Source organism: Takifugu rubripes, chromosome 3 (genome assembly GCF_901000725.2).
Source record: "Takifugu rubripes chromosome 3, fTakRub1.2, whole genome shotgun sequence".
Classification (NCBI taxonomy): domain Eukaryota; kingdom Metazoa; phylum Chordata; class Actinopteri; order Tetraodontiformes; family Tetraodontidae; genus Takifugu; species Takifugu rubripes.
Window position 1 is genome coordinate 17,341,472 of NC_042287.1, and position 12,161 is coordinate 17,353,632.

Consider the following 12,161-nt stretch of genomic DNA (forward strand, 5'->3'; position numbering starts at 1 on the left):
CAAAAAGAATAAAGACAACGTGAACGGAACGGAAAACCCAAACGTTTGTTCTATGGAGCATTTGGGCTATTCAGTCACTGTTGCTGCAGTCTTTTATTGTGTAATAAAAGTAAATCATCATATCACTGTGAAGCAGCTGACTTTATTGTTGATGTACGTGGTATTTGCTTCAATCCACAAATATACAAATCAGCCAAAATGAGAGATGGCACGTGAACTTAATATATGTTAGAATTTGTCTTTTTAAAAGCAGGTGTTGTATCTATATTTTTCTCCAGGGTGGTGGAGCTAATCTCATTGTCTGAATTCAGACATGTGATTAAAGATGTGTTCTCTGATTGGCTGCCGGCAGCGTTTCGGATTAACATTGTAAATATTCTTCAGTAACTTTGGAAATGATCATTTGTGAGTTTCATAGTTTGGGATTTTGGGATCGTGGGCCTGTGCTGCCGTCTCCCAGCTGCTCCGCGGCTCGTTAACTATTGACACGGTGTCCCTGCAGGCGGCCGCCCGCTCACCGGAGGCCTGGAGCGGCCTGTCCCGGCCTGGGCGGCCGCCTGCAGCCCTCCTGCGCTCCGACAGGGGGCAGTGCAGCTGAAACTGTCCATGGTGCTGAAAACTGGGCCGATTCTGTTGGTTGCCGAACACCTCGGGGGGCAACTGGACTCCGTCTGAGCCGCCGTCGCTCGTCAGGTACCCCGCCTTGTTCCGACCGTTTTCCTGCGGTTCCGAGTTGCCTTGAGCGTGTGTTTGCGGTGCCGGGGATGCGGGAGCGGAGGGGGAGGGGAGCGCTGTAAGGTAAGGCTTTATGTCCTGACAAAGAGCGTCAAGCGCACTTATTTGTCGGTATTCTCGGGCCTCGACCCGATCTCCGCCGGGAGATCCGACCCACACGCACAAAGCGACGAGTCCAGAACCCTTTCGGACGGAATGTTGGTTCGGCGACGCGTTTAAACCGATTATGATGATTGTTGTTCAGCATTTTCGGGCCGACAGTCGCGCGCCGGTGCTCTCACGGCTTCTGTCCCGGTACAGCCGGAGACACAGCGGCCCGGTTCTGTACAGCGGGCCGGCCCAGCTCCGCTGTCACCGTCCGAGCCCACTGTACTGTAGGCCCGTACGGTGCTGGCTTTGTGCGTGAGTGCGTGCGTGCGCGCGTGCGCGCGCGTATTCGCACACCGTCATTATTGTGTAATAATGGATCAGCGACATACAGGGAGAGCGAGACAGCTGGACATGATTCCTGTCCTGGACCCTGTCCTGGATCCTGTCCTGGATCCTGTCCTGGATCCTGTCCTGGGTCATTATGAAGGTTCTGGAACCACGAGGACTTTTACTAGTTTACCAAACAGCTCGGTCCCAACTTCAGCCTGCTGAGCTTGAGTCCAGACTGATCTGAGCTCGGTTCTCCACACGGTTCTGGAGACGTCCCGTTCCAGAAGTAGAAGGTTTAAAGGGAAGAGGGTGAAATGTTCTTTTGTTGAGTGATGGTTCTGGTTCTGGTTCTGTTCCAGCCGACAGATGATGAGAAGATTGAGGCTGAAGCATCGCTGAAGCAGCATCAAAGTACCTGTCTGCCTGTCTGTCCCATCCACCATAATCCATCCATCATCATCCATCCATCCATCCATCCATCCATCCATCCATCCATCACCCATCCATCATCCGTCCATCCATCCATCCATCCATCCATCCATCCATCCATCACCCATCCATCATCCGTCCATCCATCCATCCATCACCCATCCATCATCATCCATCATCCGTCCATCCATCACCCATCCATCATCATCCATCCACCCATCCATCCATCACCCATCCATCATCATCCATCCACCCATCCATCCATCCATCCATCCATCCATCATCATCCATCCACCCATCCATCCATCCATCCATCCATCCATCCATCCATCCATCCATCATCATCCATCCATCCATCCATCCATCCACCCACCCACCCATCCATCATCATCATCCATCCATCCATCCATCCATCCATCCATCCATCCATCCATCCATCCATCCATCCATCCATCACCCATCCATCATCATCCATCCACCCATCCATCCATCATCATCCATCCATCCATCCATCCATCCATCCATCCATCCATCCATCCATCCACCCACCCACCCACCCATCCATCATCATCATCCATCCATCCATCCATCCATCCATCCATCCATCCATCCATCCATCCATCCCCTCCCCGTGTCTTCATGGTCTTGTCTCTTGTCTCCAGATGAGTCAGGACGTGACAGAGACCAGAACACGAACTCGATCCAAAGGGATCCGCGGTGAGTCAGACTCATCTCATCGATTCTTCTGTCTCTGAGTCGTTCGGTGACGTTTTTTCTGCCGTCCAGCATCATCAGAACTGGCAGCACAGGAGATGAAGCCAGAGTTGAGGTGAGACTCCACAACCATCCTCAGGTCCTGAGAGAGTGCAGCCTTTACAGGAAGTGTGTGTGCGTGCGGGTGTGTGCGTGTGTGTGTGTGTGTGCGTGTGTGTGTGTGTGTGCGTGCGTGTGTGTGCAGCAGCTGCCCCACCCCCGGCTGTGACGGCAAAGGTCACGTCAGTGGGCGATACTCACGTCACAGAAGGTAAAGTTCTGGCTGCTCTTCATCACATGAAGCCGCGCTGGTTCGGTTCTCACGCTCGTCCTGCCGTCACCAGCGTGCTGGGCTGCCCCATCGTGAAGAAGAGGAAGCTGGAGGAGGCCGAGGAGAGCCAGTCTGCTCCCAAGAAGAGGAACCAGCCGGTCAAACAGGCGGCAGGAGAAGACTTCACCCACGACACCTCAGACGAGGAGGAGGAAGAGGAGGAGGGAGAGGAGGAAGGAGAGGAGGAGGCAGAGGAGGAGGAGGAGCTGAGAGAAAAGAAGAAACCCACCTCAAAGATCAGAGCAGAAGCAACAAAAGGTGAGAGAAGGTTTTATACTGGTTACACTGGGACAGGGCGGAGTGAGGGACTGGTTTTACTGGGGAGGAGAAGAGCTGCTGGAGATGTTGTCTGAAGTCTGCTGCAGCTTCTCACCGTGATGTTGGAGATGATCAAGGAAATAATTTTCATCCACATTTTGAATCTCCAGCAGAAAGTTCACCAGCAGGAGCTCCACCAGACTCAGAGGTTTGTTCTGCAGATGATGGAGCGACTTCAGGGAACCAATGTGAGAACAAAGACGTCTCGCAGGAAGTTGCTGCTGAAGGTCACCAGCAGGAGGAAACAAGTCCAGAGGAGGAGGAGGAGGAGGAGGAAGAGGAGGGTGGCCTGACTACAAAAGATCAGGTGTCGGAGCAACTGGAAGAAGAAATGACGGTCATCAATCTCACAAAAACAAAAGAAGAGGAGAAGAATGAAGAGGACGTCACAAAAACCACCGAAGAAGAGCACCGGGAAAGACGAGAGGTTCCTGAAGAAGCAACAGTGGTGGAGAGGCCAATGATCAACCAGGAAAACTCTGATCATCAGTATTCCAGTGGAGATTACAAACATCAGGCCAAAGAAGTAGCAGAGGAGCAGCAGCAAGAGGAGGAGAAGGAGGAAGAGGAAGAGGAGGAGGAAGAACCAGAAGAAGAGGAGGAAGAGGAGGCAGAAGAGAGGGTGGTCCACCATGACAATGACACTCTGTACACTTTTAGTCCGCACACTCAGGGATCTGAACCTGAGGTGTCACTCAGGGAAGAAAAGATCTGCACCCCCATGACTGAGGAAGAGGAGGATGAGGAGGAACTGGAGGAGGAGCAGGAGGAGGAAAGGCGGGAAGAGGAGGAGCACGGCCACGAAAAGGAGGAGGGAGAGTTGATGATTGAGGAGGACGAGGATGACCAAGACTCCATTAAAGCATCTCCGGCTACAGTGGTCATAGAAGTCCGATCTGAGGAGGAAGATGAAGAAGAAGAAGATGATGAAGAAGATGATGAGGAGGAGGACGAGGAGGAGGAGGAAGAGGAGGAGGAGGAGGAGGAGGATGGAGTGGAACAGGATCGTGTCTCAGAAGGCTCAGGAATTACAGATGACTCAGAAAACTGGGACATGAGTCGGGGGAACCTGGGCCTGCTGGAGAAGGCCATCGCTCTGAAGGCCGGGGAGGTGAAGGGCGGTGAGGAGGTGCAGAGCTCCCCGGAGTACCACCCGTACAGCAGCTCCAGCAGGAGCTCGCAGGGCGCCGGCGCCGCCCGCCGCTCCGCCTACTACGGTAAAGGTGAGGGCGTCTGCAGGGCGCCGAGCTACACCGGCACATCCGTCTCACTGTCTCATCCCTGTTCAGACAAGAAGGAAGTGAAATGTCCAACGCCAGGGTGTGACGGGACGGGTCATGTGACCGGGCTGTACCCACACCACCGCAGCCTGTCCGGATGTCCTCACAAAGATAGAGTTCCTCCAGAGAGTCAGTAACTCCCTTCTCTTCTTACAATAACTACAACTAATGCGTTACTAACTCCTTCTGTTCATCTGGGACAGGAGACAGTACTAAAACTACTGCTGACACCCTGCTGTGATCTTTGTGTGTGTGTGTGTGTGTGTGTGTGTGTGTAGTCCTGGCCATGCATGAGAACGTGCTGAAGTGTCCCACTCCTGGCTGCACAGGCCAAGGCCACGTCAACAGTAACCGCAACACACACCGCAGGTCAATACAACACACACTCACAGACACACACTCACAGACACACACTCACACACACACACACTCACACACAGACACACACTCACAGACACACACACACACACGCACAGACACTCACTCACACACAGACACACACTCACAGACACACACACACACACACTCACTCACAGACACACACACACAGACACACGCACTCACGCACACACACACACACACACACACACACACTCACTCACAGACACACACACACAGACACACTCACACAGGTAGTCTCTTCTTCTCTAATTCTACTAACACCCTGGACATGTTGGTGAATCAGCTCCTCTCAGCAGATGTGAGCTGTTCTGTTGTACATGATTGCAGCTGCTCCAGCTGCTCCAGCTGTGAGTCACCTGTGAGTCACCTGTGAGTCACCTGTGTCGCCCCAACCCTAACCCTAACCTGGTGCACCTTGTTCCCCCGACAGCCTCTCCGGCTGCCCCATAGCAGCTGCAGCGAAGCTGAACAAGACGCAGGACAAGCAGGTTCACTTACAGCCGCCGGCCAGCGAAGCTTCTTCCAACTCTGACAGAGTCCTCAGGTCAGACGTGTGTCTGTGTCTCCTACACCGGCTGCAGGTGCACCACTTTGATTTTGTTGGACCACTGTTGTCTCACCACGGGCGCCGGCTTCTCCTGCAGGCCCATGTGTTTTGTGAAGCAGCTGGAGATCCCTCAGTATGGCAGCTTCCGGCCCAACACCGTGACCACCACACCTCGAGCTAACCTGGCCAAGGAGCTGGAGAAATACTCCAAGGTGTCTTTTGACTATGCAAGCTTTGATGTCCAGGTGTTTGGAAAGCGCACGTTGATTCCAAAGACACCCAGCAGCACTGAAACATCACCCAAAGCCTTCAAATGTAAGCGCTGCTCAGCTCCCAGCTCCTGGTGGCATCTGTGTCCTCTCATTCTGGTTCCACTGTTCCCACCCAGCCAAGTCATTCCCTAAGGCCTCGTCTCCCAGTCAAAGCGCATCGGGGGGCTTTTCTAAGAACGCCACATCTTCCACCTACGACTACAGCCAAGACGCAGAGGCCGCCCACATGGCCGCCACCGCCATCCTCAACCTGTCCACCCGCTGCTGGGAGCGACCAGAGAGCCTCTGCAGCGTGTCCAGGGAGCCCTGTTCCAAGGTTCTCTGACTCTTTTCCAGAGCGATTCTCCATGCTGAGCTGTGTCCAACATCTGTGTCTGTGAACCTGGCAGGAGTCCGACATCGAAGTGGATGAGAACGGCACCCTGGATCTCAGCATGAAGAAGACAAAGAGGGAGGGTCTCCAGGCCTCAGAGCCTCCTTCCTCTTCCTCGTCGTCCTCCCAGCTCACTGGAGCCACCTTGTCTCAGGGCCACTCTCAGCCAGAGTGGGAGGAGCCTCTTGATTTCACCACACAAACTGGTGTGAAGGAGGAGGACCATGAAGAGGTACTGAAGAGGTCTCTATCAGATGATTGATAGGTGTCTACAGGCTTCCAACAGCACCTGGATCCCCAATATTACACCTATATTCATGTTGACATGTCCAAACATTGTGTTGATGTGTTCCAAAAAACGTCTGCACTGACACACCTGAAGGTGTTTGATGGCCACCGTGTTCCTCAGCTGTGGCGACTCTTTCCCGTCCCCAGGTGGAGTATGCAGCTCCGTCATACACCTCATCAGATGCTGAGGAAGAGGACCAAGACAACCTGGAGGACAGGAAGTACCCGGGAGAGGTCACGACCAGCAGCTTCAAGGTCAAGTTTCAGGCCAAAGACAGCAAGAAGGAGCTTCTTGTGTAAGTTTGTGCTGAACAAACCTCCAGATGTTCCATCCTGGCACATCTGTTTTCAGCATCAGCTCTGCTCTTTGTCTCGGTCTCTAGATGTCCAACTCCCGGCTGTGACGGCAGCGGACACATAACAGGAAACTACGCGTCCCACCGAAGGTACGAGCTGTGCGCGGACTGGAGCATGTTTCCTTCAGAGGTCTTGGTGTGACTGGACTTGATGTAGTTTTGGACTGAGCTTTGAAGCAGCTGGTCCAGTTATTCCACCACAAAAACATCGTCTGGACCGGCGAATGTGGAGAAATCCACCCGTCTTTGGGGCTGAAGCTTCTTTCTGAGACTGAGAAACATTAATGTCACTTAAGCTGAGATTACGCAAATTCAGCTTTTGATGCCTCCTCAGAGATCAGAGAGTAAATGAATTCCAGTGTTTCCCTCTCCTTCACTCAGACACCCTCTCCTCCATCTGTTTCCCTCTCTGATGTTTTCTCTTTAACCTCTCTGATCTTCCAGTCTGTCAGGCTGTCCTCTCGCTGATAAATCACTTCGGACCCTAATGGCTGCCCACACAGCTGAACTGAAGTATGTCCGCTTTCATCCGTCTCTCACCCCAACACGTTTCCAACACTGTAGCTGCAGCTCTTCTTCTGGCCTCCTTTCAAAGCAAAATTAAGTCTTAATTCCGCAACTCTGAATCTGACCCAGGCAGAAACGTGGTTTTATCCTGCAGCTGTGTGACAGCAGAGACTGTCTGTGTTTCAGGTGTCCGACTCCCGGCTGCGACGGATCGGGACACATCACGGGAAACTACGCTTCCCATCGGAGGTAGAAGCTCCGTAAAAGTCCTCAATCATTTACGACAGGAGAAACGGGTTCTTCACTGTTAGACTCCCGTTTGCCTCCTCCTGCTGTTTCACTCCGCTGAAACGTTGCTAACTTTGCTCCTTCTGCCAGTCTGTCCGGGTGTCCTCGAGCCAAGAAAAGTGGGGTCAAAGCAACACCGACCAAGGACGACAAAGAAGACTCGGAGTTGTTGAGGTGAGCGATCAAAAGAAAATCTTCCTTTGTTGCCCTTCAGAACTAACCCCTACCTCCCCCGCCAGGTGTCCAGTTCCTGGTTGTGACAGTCTGGGCCACATCAGTGGGAAGTACGCCACCCACCGCAGTGCCTACGGCTGTCCGCTGGCAGCACGCCGCCAGAAGGAGGGGCTTCTGAACGGGACTCCCTTCTCCTGGAAGGCCTTCAAAGCGGAGGGTCCGACCTGCCCGACGCCGGGCTGCGACGGCTCCGGACACGCTAACGGCAGTTTCCTGACTCACCGAAGGTATCGGAGCGCAGAAAGTGTTCATCCCTAACCTTGAACTGTGTGATTGATTTCCAGTTGTTTTAAAATGATGTCATTGTTTTTTTTAAAAAGCCATTTATCAGCCAAAAAGCTGATTTAAATATTTCTGTCACCAGTTTGAGTAGATGAAAGCAAGTTTACGTCCACAATGTTCACACAAAGACTTTCCCAGAGCTTCACAAGATAGAACAAAAACAGAGATACATTAAAACAAAAACACTTTATTAAAATAATGAGACTGAGAGATGGAACTCTCCTCATCTGTTAAAAATAATAAAGGTTAACAGCAGCCCACAGGTGTTCAGGTGTTCCACAAGTGAGCAGCAACTAGAAGCTGCTGCACCTGGTCCTGGAGAGCAGGAGCAAACCTCCTCTGAGGACCTGCGGGGTCTGGACGGAGCATACAGTACATACAGTAAATCTGAAATATATATTGACCCTTCGGTGCTTTATAGACAAGTGGTGAGACCTGTAAACACACTCTTCCAATAATAAGTTATAGTTATTCAGCATCAGGTTGGAGGCCGCTGTCATTAGCTTACACTCATATATAGAGCAATGTCATCTGCAAAAAAATGATAGCAAATGATATAATATTCCACAATCTGAGCCAGAGGGAGCAAATAAATGCTAAATAAGAGAGGCCCAAGGACGGACCCTTGGGGAACTCCACAAGTGATTTTTCATATGCTCCGTTTCATAATTACTAAGTGGCGCAGAGTAGTTAGTAAGTAAGTTAGTTAGTAGTTAGTAAGACTGAACCAATTTCATGTGCTGCCAGAAACTTACACCATTTTCAAGTCTGTCCAGCAGTTTTTTTATGTTCTGGTTGAGTATTGAAGGCAGCACCAAGATCCAGTAAGACTGGATGAGTCTCTGCTCACATTAATGTTATTCAGCACTTTTATTAGCTCAGTCTTAATTTGGACTTTAACCTAAATCCATTTTGTCCCATAAATGCCTGAAAAGGTTGAGAAAAAAATCATTTTTTTAGTCACATTAATACGCAGTAAAATATAAAGTGAAATTTGTTTATGTACCTGCAGCCGACTGCAATGAACGATCAGTGACCACATCGAGAAGAACAGATAGAAAATAACTAAAAATATATAAGATTTCTTTCATCTGTGTGGTGTTTACACACATTATTGTTCATGAGGTGCAATTCTATAGGAAACAGATGAATTGTTTATTGAGAATAAATTGTCCAATTTATAATAGTCCAGTTTAAAATTGTCAAATTTAAATAATCTGGTTTGAATAATCCATTTTACAATTATCCAGTTTAAAATAGTTCAGTATAAAATTGTCCAATTTAAAATTGTCCAGTTTAAAATTGTCAAGTATAAATCGTCTGGTTTGAATATTCCAGTTTAAAAGTATCCAGTTTAAAATAGTCCAGTTTAAAATAGTCCAGTTTAAAATAGTCTGGTTTAAAATAGTTCAGTATAAAATTGTCCAATTTAAAATAGTCCAGTTTAGAATAGTCTAGTTTACAATTATCCAGTTTAACATCGTCCAGTTTAAAATTATCCAGTTTAAAATAGTCTGGTTTAAAATAATTCAGTATAAAATAGTCCAGTTTAAAATAGTCTAGTTTACAATTATCCAGTTTAAAATCGTCCGTTTCAGGCTGAGAGTGGGGCGGACAGATGGATTGTGGGTAAAGCTCTTGCACCTCTCAGTTTCTGTCCTCAGTCTTGACGCAGGACAACTGGTCCTGATCAGCTTCTCCTCTCAGTCTCTCAGGTTGTCCCAGAGCGTCAGCCAATAAGAAGAAGGCAAAGTTACCTGGAGATGAGTTTATCACTGCAAAGTTTAGAGCCAGCGATGGTAAAAACTAGCTGTTCTTCAAAACCTGTAAAGGTCTGATGCTTCTCCAGAACTGAACAACTTCCCTGTTCTCTCAGTTCTGGACAACGATGAGGACATCAAACAGCTCAACACGGAGATCAGCGAGCTGAACGAGTCCAACTCAGAGATGGAGGCAGACATGATGAACCTGCACACTCAGGTAGGAACAGCCAGGTGGCCCCAGCAGGAGGTCCCCCAGCAGGAGGTCCCTCAGCAGGAGGTCCCTCAGCAGGAGGTCCCCCAGCAGGAGGTCCCCCAGCAGGAGGTCCTTCAGCAGGAGGTCCCCCAGCAGGTGGTCCCCCAGCAGGAGGTCCCCCAGCAGGAGGTCCCCCAGCAGGAGGTCTGGAGCCTGACTATCTGTGTCTGCTGTAGATCTCCTCCATGGAGAAGAACCTGAAGAACATGGAGGAGGAGAACAAACAGATTGAGGAGAGAAATGAGGCCCTGTTCCTGGAGCTGTCGGGCCTGAGTCAGGCCCTGATCCGCAGTTTGGCCAACATCCGCCTGCCGACCATGGTGAGAACACACTGCATACTGGTCATACTGGGACAGAGGGACTGGTCATACTGGGACAGAGGGACTGGTTATACTGGGACAGAGGGACTGTTTATACTGGGACAGAGGGACTGGTCATACTGGGACAGAGGGACTGTTTATACTGGGACAGAGGGACTGTTTATACTGGGACAGAGGGACTGGTCATACTGGGACAGAGGGACTGTTTATACTGGGACAGAGGGACTGGTCATACTGGGACAGAGGGACTGTTTATACTGGGACAGAGGGACTGGTCATACTGGGACAGAGGGACTGGTCATACTGGGACAGAGGGACTGTTTATACTGGGACAGAGGGACTGGTCATACTGGGACAGAGGGACTGGTTATACTGGGACAGAGGGACTGGTTATACTGGGACAGAGAGTCTGGTTATACTGGGACAGAGGGACTGGTTATACTGGGACAGAGAGTCTGGTTATACTGGGACAGAGGGACTGGTTACACTGGGACAGAGAGTCTGGTTATACTGGGACAGAGGGACTGGTTATACTGGGACAGAGAGTCTGGTTATACTGGGACAGAGGGACTGGTCATACTGGGACAGAGGGACTGGTTATACTGGGACAGAGGGACTGGTCATACTGGGACAGAGGGACTGTTTATACTGGGACAGAGGGACTGGTCATACTGGGACAGAGGGACTGTTTATACTGGGACAGAGGGACTGGTCATACTGGGACAGAGGGACTGTTTATACTGGGACAGAGGGACTGGTCATACTGGGACAGAGGGACTGGTCATACTGGGACAGAGGGACTGTTTATACTGGGACAGAGGGACTGGTCATACTGGGACAGAGGGACTGGTTATACTGGGACAGAGGGACTGGTCATACTGGGACAGAGGGACTGGTTATACTGGGACAGAGGGACTGGTTATACTGGGACAGAGAGTCTGGTTATACTGGGACAGAGGGACTGGTTATACTGGGACAGAGAGTCTGGTTATATTGGGACAGAGGGACTGGTTACACTGGGACAGAGAGTCTGGTTATACTGGGACAGAGGGACTGGTTATACTGGGACAGAGAGTCTGGTTATACTGGGACAGAGGGACTGGTCATACTGGGACAGAGGGACTGGTTATACTGGGACAGAGGGACTGGTCATACTGGGACAGAGGGACTGGTTATACTGGGACAGAGGGACTGGTCATACTGGGACAGAGGGACTGGTTATACTGGGACAGGGGAACTGGTTATACTGGGACAGAGGGACTGGTCATACTGGGACAGAGGGACTGGTTATACTGGGACAGAGGGACTGGTCATACTGGGACAGAGGGACTGGTCATACTGGGACAGGGGGACTGGTCATACTGGGACAGGGGGGGTAAATGACTTTCTTTTTCCAGCAGGAGCCGATGTCGGAGCAGAACTTCGACACGTATGTTGAAGCTCTCACTCACATGTTTACCAATAAAGACTGCTACCAGAACCCGGAGAACCGGGCTCTGCTGGAGTCCATCAACCAGGCCGTGAAGGGCATTGAGGTGTGACGCAGGGGGCGGAGCTTCAGTGACCACATTAACCTTTCTTTTCCTGAGCCTTTAGAAACTGTATGTAAATTGAATTCTTCTCATTTGTCATTGGTTATTTGCTTTTCTTTGATGTTTGCATGTTGCTTTATGATGGCACGGGTGAATGGGTGAACGGGTGAATGGGTGATGGGTGAATGGGTGAGTGGGTAATGGGTGAATGGGTGAGTGGGTGAATGGGTGATGGGTGAATGGGTGATGGGTGAATGGGTGAGTGGGTAATGGGTGAATGGGTGAGTGGGTGAATGGGTGAGTGGGTGAATGGGTGAATGGGTGATGGGTGAATGGGTGAGTGGGTAATGGGTGAATGGGTGAGTGGGTGAATGGGTGAGTGGGTGAATGGGTGAGTGGGTGAATGGGTGATGGGTGAGTGGGTGATGAGTGAATGGGTGATGGGTGAATGGGTGATGGGTGAATGGGTGAATGGGTG

The 12,161-nt window shown here is 50.6% G+C and overlaps 1 protein-coding gene across 9 annotated transcripts; it reads left to right on the forward strand.

Moving 5' to 3' along the window:
* Window positions 1-446: 446 nt before the first annotated feature.
* Window positions 447-11,906, forward strand: LOC101070861 (myelin transcription factor 1-like). Of its 9 annotated transcripts, none has more exons than XM_029833317.1 (23): window positions 450-798; window positions 1,515-1,566; window positions 2,247-2,301; window positions 2,371-2,413; window positions 2,543-2,608; window positions 2,682-2,926; window positions 3,097-4,209; window positions 4,276-4,395; window positions 4,545-4,635; window positions 5,099-5,212; window positions 5,313-5,530; window positions 5,604-5,803; window positions 5,877-6,092; window positions 6,296-6,444; window positions 6,532-6,594; window positions 6,949-7,017; window positions 7,198-7,260; window positions 7,390-7,473; window positions 7,539-7,760; window positions 9,523-9,614; window positions 9,692-9,795; window positions 10,008-10,151; window positions 11,552-11,906. In XM_029833317.1, exons 3-23 carry the CDS (start codon window positions 2,247-2,249, stop codon window positions 11,690-11,692), a joined length of 3,612 nt encoding a protein of 1,203 aa, XP_029689177.1. In that variant the 5' UTR covers window positions 450-798; window positions 1,515-1,566; the 3' UTR covers window positions 11,693-11,906. The 9 variants fall into 9 exon arrangements, with proteins under 9 accessions (XP_029689172.1, XP_029689173.1, XP_029689171.1 ...); XM_029833314.1 differs by having other exon boundaries at window positions 452-798; window positions 11,549-11,905; XM_029833316.1 differs by having other exon boundaries at window positions 452-798; window positions 3,097-4,203; window positions 11,549-11,905.
* The last annotated feature ends 255 nt before the right edge of the window (window positions 11,907-12,161 follow it).